The 23,543-nt window shown below is 40.7% G+C and overlaps 2 protein-coding genes across 4 annotated transcripts in view; both read right to left on the bottom strand.

The window, feature by feature from the left end:
- EXOSC10 (exosome component 10) overlaps window positions 1-223 on the bottom strand; it is a 15,650-nt gene extending 15,427 nt beyond the window's left edge. For both annotated transcript variants that reach the window (XR_006170994.1, XM_042831708.1), the window contains exon 1: window positions 56-223. Coding sequence is in view for 1 of the 2 variants with exons in the window: in XM_042831708.1 (XP_042687642.1) it covers window positions 56-223 (168 nt within the window). In the remaining variant the exon portion in view is untranslated. The remainder of the gene's footprint in view (window positions 1-55) is intronic.
- A 260-nt stretch (window positions 224-483) lies between these two features.
- Window positions 484-23,543, bottom strand: part of MTOR (mechanistic target of rapamycin kinase) — a 61,555-nt gene continuing 38,495 nt past the window's right edge. For both annotated transcript variants that reach the window (XM_042831422.1, XM_042831423.1), the window contains exons 31-58: window positions 22,183-22,283; window positions 21,197-21,312; window positions 19,812-19,889; window positions 19,337-19,444; window positions 17,582-17,707; window positions 17,062-17,193; window positions 14,526-14,641; window positions 13,193-13,310; window positions 12,620-12,826; window positions 12,163-12,263; window positions 11,829-11,925; window positions 11,110-11,208; window positions 10,382-10,504; window positions 9,610-9,792; window positions 8,821-8,955; window positions 8,349-8,523; window positions 8,010-8,145; window positions 7,304-7,451; window positions 6,497-6,619; window positions 6,146-6,228; window positions 4,979-5,051; window positions 4,401-4,475; window positions 3,737-3,872; window positions 3,251-3,316; window positions 2,446-2,526; window positions 2,091-2,171; window positions 1,794-1,899; window positions 484-1,223 (exon numbers count right to left, since the gene is read on the bottom strand). In XM_042831422.1, the coding sequence (XP_042687356.1) occupies window positions 1,208-1,223; window positions 1,794-1,899; window positions 2,091-2,171; window positions 2,446-2,526; window positions 3,251-3,316; window positions 3,737-3,872; window positions 4,401-4,475; window positions 4,979-5,051; window positions 6,146-6,228; window positions 6,497-6,619; window positions 7,304-7,451; window positions 8,010-8,145; window positions 8,349-8,523; window positions 8,821-8,955; window positions 9,610-9,792; window positions 10,382-10,504; window positions 11,110-11,208; window positions 11,829-11,925; window positions 12,163-12,263; window positions 12,620-12,826; window positions 13,193-13,310; window positions 14,526-14,641; window positions 17,062-17,193; window positions 17,582-17,707; window positions 19,337-19,444; window positions 19,812-19,889; window positions 21,197-21,312; window positions 22,183-22,283 (3,139 nt within the window). In that variant the 3' untranslated portion in view covers window positions 484-1,207. The remainder of the gene's footprint in view (window positions 1,224-1,793; window positions 1,900-2,090; window positions 2,172-2,445; window positions 2,527-3,250; window positions 3,317-3,736; window positions 3,873-4,400; window positions 4,476-4,978; window positions 5,052-6,145; window positions 6,229-6,496; window positions 6,620-7,303; window positions 7,452-8,009; window positions 8,146-8,348; window positions 8,524-8,820; window positions 8,956-9,609; window positions 9,793-10,381; window positions 10,505-11,109; window positions 11,209-11,828; window positions 11,926-12,162; window positions 12,264-12,619; window positions 12,827-13,192; window positions 13,311-14,525; window positions 14,642-17,061; window positions 17,194-17,581; window positions 17,708-19,336; window positions 19,445-19,811; window positions 19,890-21,196; window positions 21,313-22,182; window positions 22,284-23,543) is intronic.

Below are 23,543 nucleotides of genomic sequence, written 5' to 3'. Positions count from 1 at the left end.
CGCCCCTCCCGCCTCGCCCCCGCCCCTCCCGCCTCGCCCCCGCCCCTCCCCGCACCTTGACGAAGGCGTCGACGTCGTCGAAGCCGGGCAGCACCGGCGCCGCGGCGGGGTTCCCTTCTCTTTCCTGCTCCGCGGGCAGCCCCCCAGGCCCCCCTCTGCCCCCTCGGGCCTCTGGGCTCCCCGCCGCCGCGCAGCCTCTTCCCTCGCCGACGGCGGCCGCCATCTTGTCCCCTCAGCCACGCGACTCCCAGAAGCTCTCGCGAGAGCTTCCCGCCCGTCAGGGCCGAGAGCGGAAAAGGGGCAGCGCGTTCGGATGGCTAGACAGTGCCAAGACTTCCAGCTCGCGCCCCCTCGCGGCGCGGCGGGCCGTGCTGCCTGCGGATCCCCAGCCACCCCATGCGGCCCTGCCTGCGGTCTGCTACAGCTCGGCCTGCCTGCCTCTTCCTAAGAGGTACTTAGGAATAAACAAGAATGTAGCCCACGTTTCTACGTTTTGGTGTAATTTATTGGCACAAAAATATTCAAATACAACATGGCATCTAAACATGGCTACTCTGTTGTATTTTGTGCATTTTTTTTTTAATGTTTTATTCATAATTCACAACTTCCTCCCCTCCCCTGTTTAATAACCATTATTTTCTGTTTCAAGTTATGACCAGCTCTCCCCCTTTTGCCTCCTATGCCAGTTATCAATTTCCCCTAATTCCCCAACACTGCTTTTTAATCAGGACACTGGGAGCTCCCCAGCAGTGCCTCATTTGCAGCCCGCAGCCAGTTTGCACTGATCAATCTGCACCAAGGCACCCGGTTACGTTCAGCTTAAGATCTTTACACTCTTAAGATCTGCTTCAACCTTCTGATCAGGGCAACAATCCACCTGCAAGTGACTTAGTTACATTGCAAAATAAGTCAAAACCCGTATATATTCACCAGTTCCCTAAAGACCAAGTGAACCATTGACACCTGTGGTACAATCAGTCTTCACTGTCCTGGAAACCCAATCAACTGTTGTGTTTCAGACAGCTTGTGTTTTTCCAATAGCAGCTATAAATTGGCTTAAACCAACTTTTAATATACAATAACTCTTTTCATTTACATTTCAAAATATTTGACAAAGGCTGTATATCAGTCCAACGTTCAGTTTGTGTTTGTAGAAGAGCACGTTTGGAGTGCAAAAGCCTCCAGAATAAAAGGCTGGAATCTTCTGTTACCAGAAAGGACACCTAAAGAAAACAAAAATGTTGTGGTAATGCTAACTGGTATGCAGTTTCACAAAGGCAATGCTGAGAAGGACTGAGATTGCCAAGGCACCATTTTAAAGACACAGTATAGGAGAAATTGGCAGATGATCCCCATGCTTCTTTCCAGCTAACTAATGCTTAAAAACTAAAAAGAACTGTTTCCTTCAGCATATTCCACTGTTCTCTCTCTCAAACGGGAGACATGCAACTAAATAATTTATGTTTACTTCAGAATATGTAATTATTCACTGTAACTGAAATCAGTGACCAAACATGCCTTACTTCAAACACTTAGAGTGTTCAGGCTGATTGCAGCTCAAATGCTCTACCATTCCCACCACTCCTTATGACAACTCACTTTCTTACAGTGGACTGTCTAAGGGATCTCTGCCATAAGCCTGCAAAATCTGAGATCAGATCAACGTGTGGTAAGGCTTCCATACAGAACTAAATACACAAGTAATGTTTTTGTTGGCTTTTTCTCTGCTCAAATTATTAATTCCAGATCATTCAGAGAAGAACTTTGCATTGTTAGCTGAATGACAAACTCACCATCCAATGTAGCACTGACACAGATTCTCATGAGAAGTAGCCTGCTTAATGAGCAATTCTACTTGTGTGGGTACATCAAGAGTTTCATCATGAGAGAAGTCTCGACCTTTGAAATTAAGGGATGAAGAAACATGAATGGAAGTCACATAAACATAACTTCTAGATGGCAAGTTCAGGACTGATGGGACTTGTACTGCCCTCCCCTTACTGGATATAAGTTACAGGATTAACACACCATACTAATATTAAAAATAGTGCTGATCCATCTTCTCAGATTTTACATAAATAAGGGCTTACCAGTGAGTTTATCTCGAACTCTGTTGATAATTTGAATTGCTTTCTTATTTAGAGCTTCCGGCTTCACGAGGCCATCTCCTACTACAAGAGAGAAGTAGGAAAAACCCATAGAATTAGGACATCATCCAAACAATTATTGCATTCATCCTGCTGTCACATCTGTCCTCCCCAAGTATCATTCTGATTGCTAACAAACCCAAATTCCATTCTATTTTCTGTCATCTCTTTCTGTAATTGAGAACACAGGTAATTATGCACTTCCTTGCCAGCATAAATGTGGAATGTGTGTCTCATGTGAAATTCCCATATCTGAGAACAATTTTTGCATCAGCATAAGATCAGCCAAGGAACTTACTGAAGGAATGGATGGATTCAGGCACTGTGGTCCCAGTTTTCTTATGGGCTGTCTCCCCGAGTTCCATACCATCTAACATTTCTTTTGATAAAAACAAGAAAACAAAAATGAAAGTGTTGGACTGAAAGGCAGATAATGTAACATTCCTTTGGAAACGTTAATAACACCATTAATCAGCTCTTTTGAAAAGCATACTTTACTGTGACAAAGCATGCTACACATCTCTATCACTACTGGAAACGTAGCACAGGAGCAAACATCTTCCCCTTGCTAAAATACTGAAAGGTTTGATCCAACTTTCAGGAACGTTTCATATTGAATTGTTAACAAGCAATGCTTTGAAGTTATATGCAATTGGCCTAAAACTACAGCAAAGACAAATTTATACAGAATTTATAGAAATTTACATAGAAATGTATAGAACTCTGAGTATGAAACACTCACTGGTCTGTAGCCCAAAGGCAAACAATTGCTGAGATTCAATGCAATGAACCTTCAACACCGATTGTTACTTGCCATGTTCTGCACACTAAAATGTGGTGGCTAAGTAAATAACTATCACATGGCAACTGTGATTTGGTTTATAACAGTTCATGTGCCCCACGGTAGTGTTAATACAACTGTAAATGAGCATCTGCTGTTTGAGTCATGTACCAAATTCAACACTTAGTCCTTAAGCTAATGACAATAAGCTCTTTGTCTGCTGCTGAGAAGAAATAAGGCTAAAAATACCTTCATGGCCTTGCATACTGTTAAAAAAAAGAAAATGCCCCAAATGTTTGTGATATGCATTATTTTTACTCACCTACTGACTGACTGGCTGAGTAGGAGTCTGTTCTTGTTCGTGAGCGTTTGTTGCCCTTTGTGTTTGCTGCAAGAAAATAAAAGAACTAAAAAAGATGAACTCAAGTTTCAAAGGTTTGCAGCAAATTTGCCTGTCCACATACAGTATATGCTTGGCTGACTTTCTCCTTCTCCAAATGTCACCTGAAATGGCTTTTAATCTCTTGATGACAGCTAACAGAAGGACAACTCAAACCGTTTTGCATGTAGCTTAGTCCTGTGCCTCTGTTTAAGGGCAAAAATGGTTTTAATCACTGTGGTGATTAAAAGTTTACACTACAATCCCCAAAACCACGTACAATAAATAGCACTTGCAAATCAACAATATAATCAGTCTGTCTGCCTTCAAACAGACACTGGGTTTTATGCTTCTGCATTTCTTGTTCAAATATAACCTTAATGAGATTGATGACTCTCCTGGTGTCACTGTTCTATCAGAAAAACTTACTGTCCATCAGCCTCCAGTTCAGTAATGGATCATACACAAAGGCTTCCAGCACAGCCATGACGCTGTCCTTATGCTCACGCAGGACTTCCATCACTGTGTGGCAGGTGATTCTGTAATTGCCATCAAGGCCCGTCACCTTCAGAAGAGAAAGAAGCCATCAAAAATGCTGCTTTGTTCATTATGCAACTCCAATCCTGATTTTTAGGGAGCAGGAAAAGGCTCGTGCTTTGAATTAAAATTCACTTCTGTCAGTCTCTGTTCATCAGAACAAGAGAGATGATCCCTACATCCTAAGCTCTTCTCCGACATCAAATCGACCACCGTAAAGCACCATGCTATTGGTTGTGTTTGGTTGATGTAAAACCTATTTTGAAACAAGGAAATTATGGAAGGCCTAAAAAATGGAAGAAATTTCCTTTCTTTTTTCCATCAGTGAAGAAATTTCCTTTCTTTTTTCCATTCCACTGTGATGCACTGTAAAGACCACAAGACCTGAAAATGAAGCTGAAGCAGTAACTTACATCTCTCCCTCTTGCAGGAGTGGAGAGGTGCAAACACAACCTATACAGGAAAACCATAGCCATAATACAGGAAAAAAAGATTTAGAGATAGGTGCCGTTTTCCCTAGGAACAATTCCCTTCATATCAAAGAGGGAATACTTACCTCCATAGCATTTGTCAGCATCCTTGTCAACCGAAACGGAATCTTCTCAGGGAACTTCTCTCTTGTCATTGCAACCTAAACAAATAATGGAGAATTAGTAAATGAATGGCTAACTTATTAAGAGTTAACAAGTACTGTTTTTCTTGTTACACCCTTAAGGGTTATACTCCAAAGAAAGTCCCAGCTTTGTATTCCTGAGCTTCCACAAATTTGAGGGAGAAGCTAGCTGATTAACTCGGAAACAGGGACAATTCAAACATGTGCCCATGTTGCTAATGCTAATAACAAAAATTTCCAATTAGTAGCTTAAACTGCTCCAGGCAATTTTACAGAACAGTGATGCTAATAGCTAATACATCTTGGCTTGTTTCAGAGTGTTAGCTATCACCAAGACATGCCTCCCAGATAAAACTCATTCTATTTTCACCCATAGGTAAAAGTGAAACCCAAAGAAGAGCCAAACAGGTTGCTCAGGACTACTCTTCAAGGTCTATTTTTCTTGACTTACAAATAGATTTTGGACCTATCAGAGAATGCAAAACATTACTGAAGTTTATGTTCAAATACCTTCGACTTACCTCAAAACAGTCCCCAAAGTCGATATGCAGGATTTTTCCACTCAGCCTGTCTAACATCAGATTGGAAGGGTGCCTTTGATGAGGGAGTAGGAGAAAAAGCAGATTGACAGGTCATTAAGAACAAATAGAGTAAATCACAGCTCTAGTCTGAAATGATATTTATCTTCATGAATGAGAACAGCCAGTGACAGCTTGCTTGTCTGAGGTCTTCAATCTCGGGATGAACAGAACAGCTTCCCTGACAGTGCATCTATCACATTATTTTTGTAATTACTTCTCAGGAATTAGATACCACCTCCTCATGGCAGACAAACAACCTATGGGATCACTGCCAGCAGTACGGTTCTTGGATATGAACATCTATTTTCCAGTTAGGATAATTCTTCTATTTGTATTATCTTTTTTCAGTATATAAATACAATGATTTATGCAAGTGAAAAGCATCAACTGGATTACTACCAGAAGAGAGGAGAGTCGGACTCGACTAACAGAAACCAAGATGCTGTTATTCGTGCTGACTTGTTCCAGTTTTGCTCTAATCCAATTTTCAAAGGTTTTAAATTTCGTTACAAAAGCCTTTAAGCTCAAGAATAGAAGCTTCTTGTATGAAAACATTTGAGGATTTAGCTTTTCTGGCATTACAGCCCTTAATTCTAAATGATACTGCCTTCAAAAATATTTTGAAAGTTACAATGCCCCTTTTTGACAAAGAATCATTTACTACATACATTATTTCTTTGTTTTACTATTTTTTTTTCCCCACTTGCCTAATTCATTTAAGCCTATGCTTCCCCACAGAACATGTCTGCAATGCAGATCAGAAAAAGCATCATCTACTCCATTTTATAGAAAGAATGGGAAATCTCTCTCCATCCTATGACTGAAAGGCCAAAACCAGAGCTTGTGTCTCTTCATACATTCTTGGGTGCATTCCTCTCAGAACAGAAGAAACTTATTTGCACTCAAGATGCACAAACTCTATCAATTGCTGCAGTGTTGAAAATAATGGCAGCACAATGAAATCTGTAAAGATGGTATCATCATAGCTCAGCAATATCCATACTGAAAGATGCTATCACAAGAACAGTTTCAATGAACAGACTGAGAGGTCTTTGCAGCCTGCTTTCATTTAAAAAAACAAACAAAAACCTTTGCAATATTACTCACCTGTCCCCAAGACCCAAAATGTACCCAACCATTGACATCACAGCTAGTGATCGAGTGTAGTTTGTTCTTCTGTCAAACCATACCTACAAGCAGGGACAGAATAGAAGAAGTCAGGCAGGCACGTTGCATGTTTCAGCTTACAATTTATACAGTAACTGCTACATTTTGGAATGTGAAAACCACTCAAGAACCGATAGCTTCCAAACAGGGAAAGATCTTCATGAAGCAGCAAAGGTTTGTTTGTTTGTGGAAAAAACACCTTCTGTAGAGATTCATTTGGAGTTTGTGATCTGCAAGTGCACCCATTCCTCCCACATTCTGCAGAGAAGACAGTACATGTGCTGAACTAACCTCTGAGCTTGGGCTTTTCAACCACAGCAGTTTGGCAAGGTCATCACCAGCTGTGTTATTGACAGCATGTTCAAATACTTCTACCTTCTGCATTAAAGTCAGGTGGTCATAATCTGGAGCCATCTATAATTGAGAAGTGACATTAAGCAACTAAGAACAAATATTCAGTAACCCCCAGCTGTACTATGAGAAACACAGCAATCACTGATTTCAAAATAAACGTGATACAAAATTATTTGCAGACTGACCAGTATGTTCCCAAACAGTGTGAGAACTACAGCTAAGAACTCAGGTGAAATGGGATAGGAAACAATTTAGCATCCAAAAAAACAGCCCATAGCCGTATTTAATTAAAATACTGCTGAGGTAAATATGTTTTGAGAAACATTTCCTGGGTTGGCACACAAGTTCCTTTTTGGCAGGCAATTCCAGCTTCTCTAGTAATGTTCTGTTTCTCCATTCTGTCTAACTTTGGCCATGTTCCCTAGTCACAATGTTTGTAAATGCCAGCAGCGTGGCACCTTCTATAAGGCACATCATATTCATGCAAAACACATTTTAGTCACCAGCTGGTGACAACGTATGGTCACTGCTAAAATAGGAAAGGAGAAACAAATAGATTTATGTCCAATTTTGCCTTTTAGTAACATTTTAGAACACTTATGTGATATTCTTGCATTTATTATTGGTACCAACAACAAATTAGAAAACAGGTAAAGTAAGAAAAATGTGTGCATCACTGTTCTGTACTAAAACACTGGAGTCCTAAAAGAATGTACCAAAAAATGTGCTACTTTTGCCCTTTACCCTCAGCATGATGCGATGCTCGATGTTCAGCAGGATCTTTTTCTTCTCTCTGTAGTCTCGGATGAGGGCATGCAGTGTGTCACAGTGGGGGACCCAACCTATCAAGCCTGAATTTGTGGACAGTGGAATAACAGCGTATCTCTGGATGCTACAGGAAAAAACAAATGGACAATGAGAGCTCAAATTGTTGTATGTTATAACTTACTACACTTGAACTTCCCCCCCAAAACAGATCTGGAGCATCCATTTGGATGGCTGATGTGGTTTTCACAGGAATGCTGCTTTTAGCAGGCACATATTGTGCAACCCATGAATATCTATAATTTGCACGTGCCATTTAATATGCTGATGTTTGAACAACAGTGTACAGAACTGCAGTCAGTGACTATTGACCAGAGCATTTACTCACTATAATAAAAAAAATCCTTGATAAAAAGCCTGCTCTCAGCTTGAGCACTGCCCTAGGAGCCTATCCTGAAATATCCCAAATACTATTAACAATTCTCAAGAAAGAATTTGTACACTGAGGGAGTTTTTGTTCTATGTAAAACATCTCCAAGTTTCAGTCTATGAATGGGTGTTCTCTCGCATGTTCAAATCAGCTGAGCTCTAATACTCTTCACTTCCTTACAAACCACTGGATATGCCAAGGTTTCCTGTGCATTTGTTGTCACTCATGCGCTCAGCAACCATCCCTAACACACACCTGAGGTTTTTACGAAGAGAAGTTGGGTCATTTGCTAGCAGAGTGTTGACCAACCCAAAAAGCTGCATCACTCTCTCATCTTGACGAAGGTCTTCATGACCTTTCAGAAGGAACACAAACTCGTGCCCATTGCTTCCTGAAAAAGGATTAACAGGGAAAAGTTGACTCCCACTGAGCAAACACTAAAGAGTAAACACAAGGACACAGAAGAACTGAGAAGTTTGGCAGTCAGATTGACCAGACTACCAGAATGGAAATGCTGTAGAAGTTTTACGTGACATATACTAAAACCAACTGTTTAAATACTGGAATAGCAAAGTACAAACTGCTTCCTCTTACCCATTAATGTTAGTTTCCTGGGCCGCTGCTTGGAGGTGATGACCTGAAGTGAGGGTGCGATGGACTGAATGCGGATGATGGGCTGGTTGGGATCGTATGTTCCTGGCACTGCCAATTCCAGGTCCCGGCACATTAAGAGTTTTGGTGACACGTACTGTAGTTCCAAAGAAGTGAGCTACAGAAGACAGATGAAACACAACCCCTCAAGCATTTCAGTTAAATCTCACTTAAACATCTGAAGAGCTCGTGCTGGCAAGGAGCCTAGAACAGTTCACAGTCAGCTGTCAATACTTCAGTTCTTGCCAAAAGGGCTGCAAAAGTAGAAAACTTGAAGCTTATGAAGCTTCTGAGCAAATTAAAAGCAGTTAATTCTAGAATACTGAATCTGAATGCTTTGAATAACAAGAACACAGAGACTAGTATTGACAACATGCACTGTAACCCCATGAGAGAACTGTACCTCTCCCCCTACCTGAGGCAACTGCTTTGAGATACGCCTGAAAACGTGGTAATAGAGATCCCAAGCCTGGGTTAGGTCCTTGACATTTCCTGATTTCATATACTTCCTGCACCACTCTTGAGCTTCCATTAGATCTCTGCCATAGGCCTAGGGAGGAAATGAAAAACAAGAGAAACATTTCTACGGACTACAGTGGAACAGGTGGAGACCACTTAATACCAGTACAGTCTATTTTCAAATTCCATTGCAAATCCTTGACCTCACATTTTTTTTATAGCGCCAAAACTAATGAACCAGAAATTCCTGGATCTAAGACAGGCACTGAGTGTTTTGGGCAACATTACTCCCAAACAGACTTCACAATAGGAGGCAACAGAATGAATAGAACATTCATTCTGTCGAATATTAATAGACCCTTTAACAGTAGGCTAACAAGCTCAAATGAATTTCTTTTGGAGACTTGAGAGAGATAATATCTTCAGTCTGTGCTGGTGGTTATCATGAAGCAAAGCAGAACGGAGTTAGAACAGTTAATTGCAAAGCTCTTGTATGTCTTCCAGATCTCATCAGATACCCACTTGATAAAGACTAGGGCAATCTGTGCTGCTGTAGGCATGGAAATCCATAGCCACCAAAAGCAATGCAGACCCAGAAATAAATGACAAGCAATGAAATCTAACAACATAATAATCTCAACAGCCCGAGTCTTTCTCTTAGAGGGCAGCGGTCCTTGGAACTCATCTGGGGCAGGAGGCTGTCCTGCCTAATTTTGAGGGCAAACAGAAGTTTATTTGCTGATACCTGATTGAAGGATGTCTCTTTTAAAGTCTGAGGCCCACGCTCCATCATAGCATGAAGTGGCTCCAGCACCTCAAACATTCCCTTCACGTTTCTTTCTCCGAAGTACAGACGAGATGCTTCTTCCAACCCTTCGTGCCACATCTCATGCCACAGGATCGCCACACGGATTAGCTCTTCACTTACCTATTGCAGATCAGGAAAAGAAAAGATAGAATACTCAAGAAAATCCCTAACCATTATGAATGTATGCTTAAAAATGTGGAACGACTTTCTTCTCTGATGGTTATGAAGTATTTCTTGCTGCCAGCTAGAGGGAGCTACAAAAACTCCCACAAGTTTGTTGTATCTTTTCCTGTAAGATGACAATCAGGCTTTTCTCACTGAACTTGTTGCCTTTGAAATATTGTATATATTTGTGTAACTTGGCCTAATAGCACTAGTTTTCATTTATGCATAAAAAGCTTGAGCAATTGAATTAAATTACACAGCAATTGAATTAAATGAAAAGTTTGGTTTCCACTTATCATTAAGCAAAAACCTCTGAAAAAATGACTCTTCATTTATTCCATCTTTATTCATGAGGACACACAAGAACTCTGTCTGAATGTTATGGCTCATTTCATACTATTCTCTTGAAATTATACTGACATTAAGTTCTCCCAAATTAAAAAAAACCCCAAACTTATAATTGAACAAAATTAACACTGAACAGTCATTTTTGTATTGTCATACCTGAAACATCATATACCTTATGATACACTTAAGCACTCACCATCATTGCCTGCTGCACCAGTGTGTTACTGTGCTCACACATGTTTTTCAAGATTTTATTTGCAGCATTGTGGCGAGCAGTGGTTGTGGATTTAGATGCCACAGTCAAAGGATAGATCAAAGCCTACAAGTGATATCAACAAATAATAATATTTTAGGACCATACAGAAGAGTTGCATAAATTGAAAGATTAGCAGAACATTAATAGCAGTCTTAGGGTCAGACAAGAGAAAGCAGTCTTGGTTCTTGAGAGAGTTGGTAGGAATTTGCTATTCCAAGTATTCCAATCCAAAAAGATTACAAGACTTTAATTCTCTGAACAGCAGATTGACTCTAAGAGCCTGTATCAAACCCAAAGAACAGAAAAACATACTCAGCATTTTGTGATTTTCCATGCTGTAGGAAGAAATTCTGGGAAAAACACCTCAGGAGCAGGCTCTTATCAGTCACTTACTGAGGTTAGATTTAAGATGACAATCTGCACTATCCAATTTTCTATTAGAGGAAGAGGACTTCCTCTGCAGCATGGCTCACCCACCTCCAATTTCTTTTTTTTAATTGAATAGGACTGAGGTGAAATTGTCCCTCAGAACTGCAGCAGCAGCAATGCCCCCACTTCCAGCTGCTGTGAATTCCATAGCAGGTAGCAAGAGCAGCGAGATGGAACACAGAAGAAATACCTTAACAGGAGACAAGGAATAGAAATTCCTTCCCTAAGCTACAGCTTACCTGGGGGTGGTACCGTCCAATATCTGTGAGGAGCTGATGAATGAGACGTCCTACTAACGGGCGGGGGGTGTCAATTCTTGCAATAAGCTGAGGGATAACCTAATAGTAAGGATAAGTAAAACAAACATCCCTGTCAGCTCACACACGCAGTTCACAAGCTGTTTTCTGCTCTCAGCCAGAGACCTCACAGTCTCTAAAGGAGATACAGGCCCCATCATTCATTTTTGAGTCAGAGGACAACATAGCAAAGTCCCAAACAGTGCCAAAAATGCAGAACAACTCATTGAGATGACAAATGTTCTGTGCAAAGCTATTATAGGATCTTCACATGGACAGAGCAAGACATGTCTTGGAAGTGTAACACTCAAATAAGAAATTAAGCCATTTTTAAAGACTCAAAGTACAAAGTAGTCTCAAAATGGACTCACTGTTGGGATTACATTGGAATAGCAGTGTTGTTTTATACTTGATCACTATCTTCAATTTTAAAGTCTTTGCTCTCTTATTCATATGAGCTAGTCTACATATAAATATAGAAATTAATGCCAGAATGCTTCTTTAGTATCTGTTCATAATTCTTGCTAAGTCAGTTACAAATCATACTGCATGCACACTGCTCTTGCCACTCACCCAAGGAAGTGTTTAGCAAAGGATCATCCTGGGTAACTTTGAAAGACCCCCTTGGGATCCCCAAGGCCTTAGTCCTTTGTGTTCCTTACCTGCAACCAAGTATCTATTTGGATTGCCTTGACCCCTTCAACCAAAGCTTCATTCACATCAGGCCAGTGACCATAATCAAACCATAGTGTAAGGACTCTGGAAGAAAGAAACATTCATTAGGAATGAAACAGAACAAAACAAAAATTATCATTCCAGTCAAATATCTTCAGTTACATTTACAAAAAATTCTTCTTCCCAGAACCAAACTAAGATAACCTAACAGGCATTAGTTTGAAGTTTAGCTATAACAAGAGCAGAAAAAAGGCTCTATCTAATCTTAAACTACCTGGCTTTATCAGCTAGATTTCATTTACTATGGACTTTATTACATACCTGAGAGTGTCTTGTAGGTTGTTTCCTCGAGACAGAGATATGGATCTGAAGAAACCTTGGACAGCAGGGACTGTGTACATCAAGAGGGTCTTGGATAAATCCTTTTGGAATGAAATTACTGCATTAGTTCTACACAGGAACATCAATCCAGAGGAATCCTAAACTTAGCATGGGGAAAGAGGGAGAACAACCTAATCCACATTATAGTTGGCTTCCATTCATGCTCCCACAGACCACATCACTCCTGGATTTTACTTCTTGCTTGACAAAATATATTTATATAGATCTGTATTTACATAGATCTTTCATGCTGGTCAGACTGTGAAGCGTTTTTATACCTCAGTTTGCTGGCTATATGCAGGCAAGCATGTCCACAAACCAAGCATACACAGTCTTCAGACACAGGAAGCAAGCTACTAAGTACCTATTTCTTTAGGTTAACAGGGAAGACTGATACCTCAGTGACTTTTTTCTGCACTGGAGATGGGATGGGACTGTTCTCTGTGCTCTCTGCATCACTCTCACTGTTGCTGCCCTCAGTGTTGGCACTGGTGATACTGGCACCGCTGGCATGACGCAATTTCTTCTTCTCATCTCTGGCCTGGTTCTGATGTTTGTAGTGAAGCACTGCTTCAAAATTCATCACTGCCCAGGCATGCCAGGCCTGCCAACAGGAGAGAAGAACTTCAAAAATGGTGAAGACTAATCCTTTCTGCAACTTGTACTGAGTATTAGGTAATAATTCAACCTTTCTGAATCTAGATGAGAAGCAATACCCTGCAGACAGCACAATGCTTTGCTTTCTCTAATCACTTATAGTTTTTATTGCCTCATTATCTCAACATCACGGTGAGCTCTCAATCAAGAGCTCCATATTGGATGTTACAGCATCAAAAGAACTAAAAATAAATCACGTTACCTTCCCATACTCCTTAATTCTTCAAAGCTTAAGGAGGTGTAATAGGAAAAAGATAGAGGAGATGTGATCAGGTTCACTCTCTCTCTGCTGTCTGAACCTCTCCTTACTGACCTTGTACCAGTTGCGATCGTGCTCTGTTGCAGCACTGTAGTACTGTAAGACTTTGGGGATGGTACTCTCATTGATGCCTTGCAGGTTCAGCTGCCACTCACCCAGTTTCAGGAAACACCTGGTTAAGCAAAGGGATTATTGACTCAGACACAACCTGAAATGAAAACAAAACCTGCTGGTTTAAGAGGCAGAATTCTTATCCAGAGCCTGAAAAAAAATGTTTCATGTGCTAAACTCACTCAGTAAGCCTCTTCTGCAGATGGAGCGCATGCACTTAACAGGTAAGGTTGGTTTAAACTTTATGGAACAAGGCTAGGGTCAAATTGTGTTCCTCATTTTTATCAGTTATAAAATGCACTTTACAAGTAGCTAACAAAAGCATCAAAACACTTATTAAGTGATGATAAAAGACACACAGCATGTGTGCTGACTAGCTGTATTTATCACCATACAAACTAGCCTTCTGGAGAGACCAGGCACCAGCCAGCCAGCAGAAGTGCAGAGCAAATGCTCTTCTCCCAAGCCAGAAACCCCATTAAGCCATCTCCTCCCAAAGGAAAGAAAAACATTTTTTCCTGCAGTAGGGTGGGGCTGTGAAGCTCTGTGCTAAGCTTAATACTTTGCTCTCTCAGCAGACTCTAAATACCACAGTTACATAGCTGTTCTTTCAGTATTTTGACTTTTCCTGCAAGCCTTGTTCAAGAAAAATAAGTCATTGCTAACTTATTTTCCATGATAGTCAACCTGAAAATACTAAGACAATGCTGTTATCAAGTTTCCATCCCCATAAAACCAACCCTTCTTTAATGAGTACCATGAGATTTCTTCTTCAAATTGGAAATAACAGATCTGGTAACCACAGCTTTATGGAGGAAAACAGAGCTTATGAGATGCATTTCATTATAACAACATTTTAAGAGACCATCACATGCTTGGCACCCGATGCCCAAAGTACTGCTGTCAAACGAAGGGCACACACTGCCAGGCACAGATGTGCCAGGCATGTGGGAAGAGTTTCATTCCTACTGACTGAATCCCCTGAAAAAACAGATGAGAGCGATGCCTTCTGCCAGGGAGCCACAGAGCTGGAATAACACAGCCAGGTGCCAGGGACAAATATCAGCTTGTTTACACTGACGTGTCACAGTAACACTTCCTGAAATTATGAGATGAACAATGATGAATATTGAAAGGGTCTTCTACCATCTAAATGAGAAATCTTTTTCCTCTCCATCAAAACGTGGGTCTCATCTAACACGTCTCATATGCATGGACCTCAGGACAGACAGCGTTACCACAGAGCTAAAAGGATCTCCCAGGACTGGGTGCTGACCGTGCCATAAGCTTGTGCAGTTCCTGCTTGTGCTGCTGGTCCTCAGTGGCAATAGCATGCTGTGCCTGCTGCTGCATGGTCTGCACGAAGTGCTGCATGTGCTGGAATGCATCGATCTGTAATGGGATGATGGTTGTGGTAAGAGCCATGGGGGTTAAACAACATTTCGCATGTGGAAGACAATATGGAAGTAAGTTTTCACCAAGAGCAAAAAATACAGTTTTGTGTTTTTGTGAAAGCTTCTTCACCATTTACATATCTCTAGAATCAATTTATGCCAGGTCTGTAACCCCTAACAAATGAACAACATAAAAATTCTTAATTGCCTTATAAATCTGGCCTCTGAATTGCTACACTGAGGAACAAATAACTGCATCCTGATGCTCATCATGCATACAGTAGACAGAATGACTGACAGTAGTGCAAGCACCCAGATCTGGCAAGCTGGCAAGGTCAAGTATATGAGAATAAACTTCCAACAGCAGAGATTGTCCTATTACTGCTCCTGTATAGTAAGATTCTATCAATCATGTAGTGATATCTCAGTTGCAACTGAAAGCGTACATCAAAGAGTCCAGCAACCAACAGTCAGACGTTCACAGTGTACATACTGTGTCTGAATGGGTCACAACCATAACAGACTGCACCACAGATCCTAAGAAGCCTGCCTGTAATATGCTATGGCTTGGAACAGACAATTTGAGAAAATACTGTCTAAAGGAGAACTTGCAGCTTCCCTTCTAAAAGCCAGGCTTTGGCTAGACTTACAGTACATACCACAGAACCTAAACTTTGACTTATTTCAACAGATGAAAATCTAGATCTCTCCTGAAGTTGTTTAAGAAGTGCAAACGTGTTGCTCCTTTGCCAGAAGACTACAGAAGGCATTAATTCTAAAGTAACTATCAATATTTTGGGGGAAAATTCTTTGAAATTCCTTTAGGTGAATTATGGAGTAAAGAACTCTGAAAATTTAGTGAAAAAAAGCATGCATGCTTCAGTGGAAATAATTAGAGTAAAGCTCTTGCAAACTGCAAGGTCATTTCAGGTCAGAAACTGCAGAAGGTGCTATTAAGAGTCCAATTTACTTCTGTTCCACCTACAGGAATGATCTACTTTCAAGTGAGACAGCAATCACCTGCATTGAAATGCCTTATTTGTCCGGTTCAAATGTCAGCATGCACAAATCAGTTGTCATGAAAAAGGGTATTGGCTTAAGGCAAAATTAAAGTATCACATCATTAACAGGGAGGCGTCGCTCCACAGGTAATAACTTAGATACTTCATTAGATGTAGGAGGGAAAAACAATCTTAAAAACAGTAGTGCTGTTGTACCAGATATTTGTCAAAACGTAACTGTGGAAGTCTCTATGTGCACAGAGCTTATGTGCTGTAGGAAAATATGAAATCATTCAGCAGGCAAGAGCTTGTGATTGCATCCACGTCTGTCTCTCTCTCTCATCTTTGCTGCTTTCCTTTTTTTTTTTTTCCTCCTGTCCTCATGGGCTTCCACATAATCTACAATAAACAGTTTAGTTTAAATATATTCTCTTCCTGCATCTTTTTTCACCTATTTCTTTATCACAGGTCTAAGAGAGAAAGGCACTTTCATTGAGAGAAGCTGGCAGGGAATACCCATATATTCCTGGGGTCATTCAAAGAAGTAAGAGACCATTACACTGCTTCACAAAGCCAACAGAACAGGGCCTCATCAGCAGCTCCTTCTGTTTTTTAAATTCAAATAAAGAATAGTTAGGTCATGGCCAGCATCCCACAGCAACAGCTCTGCTCCAGTACTGGCAACCCCAAAGACAGAAAAAAAATCAAAAAAAGATGTGGCAGAATATGACAATAAATGAAGGCTTTAATGTATATTAAAAAAAAAAGGTAAGTTACCCAGTCTGAGGCTTATTGGATTTGAGTATGTAAATTCTCTGTGTTGCAATGTCATAAACGTTCATCCCAGGCTCTTCAGTGCCAAATAGTTCCCCTGACAAAACCCTATGTACTTTTCAGCTGTCTTTCAGTAAGACATTTTCAATTGTGTCTTTAATAAAAGTTCTGCTTAGCAACTAAGTACAAATTGTTCTAGATATTCTAAAACTGGAAATGAAAGAACTCCTTTCTTTTTCCATTGTGTAGCCCTGACCATGCGTAAGATATGGAGACCTGGCAATTGGAGCAGTGGAAGAAAAGCTATGTGCTGAGCCTACCCAGTAAAACTCTGGTGAGGAGAGAAGAGTTCCAATTGACTATTAAACTTAGCTGTGTGCCTTGGATACCTGATACTGCTTTAACAACAAATCTTCCCATGCAGAAAATAAAATCGGGCCAGGTTTTCTCTGTCTAGTGAGATTTAAAATAAAAAGCTTGCCTTTAAAATAATGATAAGGAAAGAGACTAGTCATTCTTTTTTTTAAAAAAAGTAAAACCTTCACTCTTGTCTTTGTCCTGTGCAGGCTATGAAGAGCTGAAGTGTATGGCACTGCACAAAAACTGAGCAGCAAAACACAGAGGGTGCAACGTTGTTCTGTACCTTACGGGCGCTCTTCCACATGTGTTTCATGTATGCATAAGTCACTTGGGGATGTACTGTTGGCAGTGGGTGATCCAGCTGGCGGGATGGATCTACTCCCAAGAGCAGGACAAGTGTCTTATGGGCCAAAGCCTGGAGGAAATTACAAACATTAAAGAAAAAAAGAAGTTAGAACAAGCTCATCCTTACCTCCATCTCATATTCACTGCAGAATTGCCTGCCATTAGAAAAGCTAAACCAGCAATACAAAGCACAGATGCAGCAGCCTTTTTACCACTTCCTGGACTCAAGAATACCACATCATAAACCATATATATCTTTACTGGAACCTGAGCATTAAATTACCTTTTGAGAAGCCAATACAGAGGGTGAAGTCTGTTTCAAGTATTTTTTGTAATAAATCTAGTGGTGAATATTGAAACTGAATTGTAGCGTTTCTTGATATGAACATCACTGGCTACAAGCCAGTTAGAAGAAATCAGCTGTCTATTAACGTGTTGTAGAGGTTGCTAATGCTCACCAGTCTCCCACTCTTGCCACACAAGCTGGCATACTTCAGCCAAGTTCTCATGTCCTCATGAGGATTCACAACAAGAGACCGAACCATCAATATTCTCTGCCAGTCTTCCACAATCCGCTGACAGCCCTAGGAGATAAAGGAAGAAAAGGGGTTAAGGAAGAAAAGGGGTTACGGCTGTATATTCAGCCTATTCCACAGAGCCTTAAGTCTTAACTCAGAATCTGAAGGCACTTTTCCCAAGACGGATAGACTTCAGTAGCCAAAATTTACAGCAGGCCAATATGAAAAAAAACAACTAGCTGGCTATTTCTTCAAACTGTAGTGTGTGTAGCATGTTAAGTTCCTGGCCCTTACAGCCTGCAGCCCACAATGCATGGGAAGTCAGCACAGTGCTTGCAGTCTAGTGATATCCCCTAAGAGAAGAGCTTCTTCTCTTCTCCAGGAGAAAAGCTTCTAAAGAAGAACGCGTCCAAAATCATGGAAGTTATTTGTGCAGTTCCAAACCATGTCAAATGTTTTGTTACCCTTCTCAACTCAACTTTAACGTCTGTTTTTGGTTTAAACAGTTACAAACCCTATACACAGATACTGCTTGCCTAGCTCATGCCTGCCTGAAGGGAAAGGCCCAGAACACTTGGTCACATCAGGATGAGTCTGCATTTCAAATGGTTGAGGATGCTACAGCAAAGTAGAATTTCAGAAGGGATGGAAATGACCAAATTCAGTGACCAAATACCTCAGAGTTAGCAGTGATGCTCTGAAGTTAGTATTAATCCAGAGACAACACAGATTTTGAGGTAAAAAAGAGAATTCCCAATGGCAGCAAGCTCCTTTGTACCAAAGCATCTGTTCCTTTTCCTTTTTTATCCTTCCTCAAAATTGAGGGCTGGGAAGTTAGACAAAGTTGTTTCTTGACACCCAAGTACACAATGCATCCAATTGGCATTTGAAAATTATTTAAAAGAAGCTGTAAAATGTGTAAGAACTGCACGTACTGCTTTTAGAACCATAAACAGCTGTATTCAGACATTACACTTCCTGTCACACACAGTTTCTCCACCCCAGTGGAATGCTCCTGAGCTCTTACAGACAGGAATGCAGATGAGAGACTAAAGCTTTTGTCACAGCTTCCCAAACAGCTAAAAAAACATGCAGCAGAAACAGTCTTTCATAAAAAGGCATATAGAGCAGTGGAGAAATCTGCAAGGGGAGAAATTCCTTTTCCATACAGTCTATAAAAATTTATAATTAGAACATTTTGCCCTATGTTTGTTTTTTGTTGTTTGTTTTTTTCCTTTTAATCCTTTCCAGGGATCAGAGTACTTCAAGAAAAGAACAATCTTTTACATGTATGTGAATTCTCTGTCTGGTTTTCCAGTATTGTGAGAGAATTTGCTTCTCCTTAAAATGCAGCCAGACAGGTAAAAAGTTCAAACCAGTTGCACTGGAACCAATATTTTCAGGTGAGGTCCAACACTGGGACAAGCAGCTCTGGAGGTGCTACCAGCATCTCTGCTTTGCACACATTCATCTCAAGCTTAAATCACCTATTAAGGTGTCACATCTGTAGACACCTCAGGCAGACTAACCTAAAAATCAACAAGGACAACACAAAGGAGACAGAAAGCAAACAGCCACGTCAGAACACATGGCGCTGCACTGGAACAAGAATGAACAGCTGAGCCATCAGGCCGACTTCGAAGGAAGCTGTTCAGGCTCAAAATATCAGCATCACCATCCTCTACACTGATGTACCTGCAGTCTTTCCCACCATATCTGGCGGATGATCTCACGACGTTCTGGTACAAGTTTATACTGGATAACTTCTTCCAGCTCTGACAGCATCTGGCAGGATACCATCGCCTAAAGGAAACAATCACATTCCATCCTAATCACTACAGAACAAATCTATAATTAACAAACAGCATTTTGGCACCCGAATCTTAGGCCCGTGAGCTTTCCCCAGCAGGTAATGGACAGACTGCTATAGACTGACATTTAGAAGACACACCATTTGCAAATGGCAATTCTCACTTCTTTTGAGGGGTAGCATTCATTTAATTGTTTAATTAATCCTTAAGCAGTCTTTTTCTCTGACAAGAGTCATTTAGCTCATAGTCTTAAAAAGATCTTCTGTTCGATACTAACACTAGTTAAAAAGTTTTACATGATTTCTAGGGATATTATAAAGCAGCAGTGAGGAGAACGAAGGCTAAGAGTGAGAACTTACTCCATAGGCTCGACTGTAGCTCTCGCCTGCCATGGCAGTCAGCTCAGCATCGAGCAGATCTCTGGCCTTGTCAATGCACTGAAATAAAATAAGATTTTGGAGTGAAGATGGGGGTGTTTTATCATGAGTCAACTGCTCAAACTGATTTCATCTCCTGAACAGAGATGGCACTGTTCACATTGTCCAGCAAGGAGCAGGAAAGGATGTTACGAGCTGGAAGAACCAACAGGAAAGCAGCACTTAATGGGAGGTATAGGAGGAAGAGGTTTATTTATCACCTGAACAGCTGCAAAGTTTGTCCCTCTACAAAAGTCTGCAGTACCTCTAATCCTACTCTCATTGTAAAGATTATCATTGCAAACATTCATGGAGGAAAACAGAAGTTTGCATTTTAGTGCAAGAGAGTCAGCTACAGAAAGACTCAAGAAATGTCTTTCTTAATTCACAATGACAGAAAGTGGTTTTCACTGTTTTATATAACCAAGCAGGTTTTTATGAATTTTACAGGATCTGCGAATTCCCATTCTCTCACTGCAACTAAGGCATGCTTTTCAAGCATAAAACAAATCCTCCTCTGGTTCCAGTCATTACATAATCTCTTATCTAGAGTTTTTCCTGTTTAAAATGTTGAAGGTTAATCACAAACCCTTCCCCTTTGAATGCCTGGATAATTCTACTGTGCATATCATTCAAAAATCTGTGTGTGGGTTTTGACAAAGCAGACTGAACTACTCCTTTATCTAAGTTGGCAAGTCAGAATAGAATTCTGAGAAATGCTACTTGAGCTTCGTTGGAAAGTAAACAACAAGCTTCACATCTACAGGGGGAAAAGTATCTCTGTAAATCTCCTTTGTGGCAAACATGCACACCAGTACAGCTCTACTTAATGGAGTCATTCCTTGCCTTGATTTCTGATCTCCATTTAAGATTTATCACTGCTGCCAGAAAAATCAGAACAGAAATTCTGCTGAGATACACAAGCACTTCACTGCAAAAGCTGCAATATACAGAAGTGCAAAGAATGTTCATGGAGATTCTTATGCGTGTCTTATGGCATTAAGGTCTTTCATCAAGCAGTATCTTGCAGAATGGAATCCCTGCTGAAATAAATTTTTTGCACTTCCTTTAGAAAATTGACCAAAGAAGCCTAAGACTCCCTGCACTCTACAGCTCTGGACCTCTAAAATCTGTACCAATAAATTCACTGCTGTGTTTCTAGAAACAAAAGACAAGCTCAATCAACAAGGTCTAATACATCAGTGGAAAAAAAGATTACTGAGCAATTACATGTTATAGCTAAACACTTTGAAACAGCGTGCCTTCCACGTAGCTCTGTAATCTAGCTCATCCTAAACCAGCTTTTGGGAAGGCTAGGAAGGAGTTACCTGCTGAGCCAGTGAGAAAAGGTCCTGGTGAAGAGCCAGTACAGCCCTGTAGAAGGCACCATCGTGGGTGTCCCTTGGGATCATGCAGGTATATTCTTCCATGCTGTCCCACTGACCTGCAGGGACACAAATACCCTCAGCAACACAACAGCCCCCTCTGTGAGATAAGAACAGGATTATGTTACAGTGCTTAGGCCTCAGTGTCTAGGCCTGAATTCAGTATGGTACTGGGAACTTCTATTGCTTCCCTCGGTCTGTAGCACTTGAACTGACGACTGCTTGAACCAATTCTCCTTGGTCTTTTACAATTAATCAAATTCCACCTCAAGGCAGATGTCAGAAGACTATTCAGTTAATATTGCATGATTAGGTACATTCATCATGAGGATTTTTAACATCTTCCTTATGTGACTCAGCCGCTGCCATTGCCAAAACATTTAAGTGAGCTCGTGTTCCACAGAGCAGATGATTAACTTTACTCAAAGACTGACAAACAAAAGGTGATTTATGAGCATTTTAATAAATACCTAGCTATCAGCAATAGCAATTTTTGGACCATCTGCAGATTCATTCCACTTAAGATTGCCCGCTCAATCAAGATAACCTACCAAAATTCTCAATGGACAAAGTTCTAATTTCTAAATAAGAGTCTGCCAGAGATCAGAGAAATTCTATTCACCTCATTTCAAGTCTGAGCTACGTTCAGTGCAAAACTAAGTAAAAGAGACCAGTTAAGTACCTGCTTATCTCCCCAGACCCACGAGGCAGCCTCTGTTACTCAGCACCACGCAGGGACACCGTATGTAAACACAGGTTTTCCAAAGGGCTTTTGATTTGAACGACATCTTGTTCTGGTCTCATGTCAATGGGTTGTGTTGATTATTCTGCTTCTTATAATTCATGGCTCTAAAGTTAAATCTATTCAAGCTTTTATATTGTTGGCTGTCATACATGCTCACAGGAGCACAGCTACAAAGATACATCACCTAGACCCCAGGCAGCAGCAGCAGCCATCCTTGCCATCTTAGCTTGAGTTTCATCATTGACCTGCGTCCACTTCTCACAGCACTGCTGGTGGAGTTGGCCCCTACAAAGAAAACACAATTTCTAATCAGTGGAAAGTTTCTTCCAAGAGCTTTACCTCGTTAAGCAACAGGCCTAATTCTTTTTATGTAGAGTGGAGAACAGATTCACCTCTTCTCACCTGGCCAACTCAGCCATGCTAGTTTGATGACAAACATCCTGTCATCCAAGAATGATTTAAGAACACGCTGTGCTTTGAAAATACAAGTCCAGACAGAAGTTTGCATTTGTTCCTCAGCATTTAGTAATGCCTATTCTACGAAGGGATCTGTGAACCATAGTCCATAAATCCAAGAAAAAATAATGCTCTGAAGATACTAAAAAGCAAGATCAGAAGTTATCAAGAATTTTTTTTTTTTCCTGAAGCCTCAGTACAAAGAATGTATTACATGAACAGCTTACAAATGGCTCCCACTATCAAACACTTTGGATAAACATACAATTAAGTTTGAAGACTGAAACTAGAAAAACAGTGTTGTTGTAACCTATTATGAAGACTTGTTGTGGCAAGATCTCAGAGGGGCCTCCAGATATTTCATCTCCAGCTGAGAGGAAACATCAGTATTTTTTATATGATGCCTTTTAAATCAACTGTGAATGCTCTGTTAATCAAACCAAGTACTGTGGGTGTTGCAGTTCCAGCATTTCTTAGGCTGGAAGCTCCGCAGCAGTGAAATAGCTGCCAACTTTCCTTCTCTACTGTCATCCTCTCCTCTCCCAAAAAGAAAGATGAATTAGTCAAACAGAACCAATGGGCTGCCACAGGCAAGACAGTCATTCTGACAGCTTAATGGCCCAGGAGAAAATAAAACACAACAAATGAAAACCCAAGCCAAACAGCAGTAAATCAAGACCTAGTAGATGCTAATGAAGCAGCATGACTCTTGCAGACATAACCACATCAGGAGACAAACGGCCAAGAATATTTTGGCTGGTCTTTCAAAATGTCACTGCACAGAGCACTGAAATAATGATGCTGTGTAGCATCAGCCCTAGATTAAGTGTCATGCTACGTCAAGAAGGCTTCAACAACACAAGATAATCATGTTGAATGCTACTGAAGAGTATCAGCAGCCAAACAAGGGAGTCCTCAGTCTGGGGATGATGTCTATATAAGTCAGCTGTCAGAGAGCAGACAGCACCTTTGCAAAAGCACTTCTGAATTGTAGAAAGAACAAACAAAACACTTTTAGGTTTAGACAAGTAATGGAATCTCTCAGCTGTACTTAATTATGGGTAACATCACACAAAGCATGTAAGTGGT

This window comes from Centrocercus urophasianus, unplaced genomic scaffold (assembly GCF_019232065.1).
Source record: "Centrocercus urophasianus isolate 14NV4802_14NV808 unplaced genomic scaffold, USGS_Curo_1.0 seq_36, whole genome shotgun sequence".
Classification (NCBI taxonomy): domain Eukaryota; kingdom Metazoa; phylum Chordata; class Aves; order Galliformes; family Phasianidae; genus Centrocercus; species Centrocercus urophasianus.
Note: the sequence above shows the minus strand (reverse complement) of the source record. Positions and strands in the feature narration are given on the sequence as shown.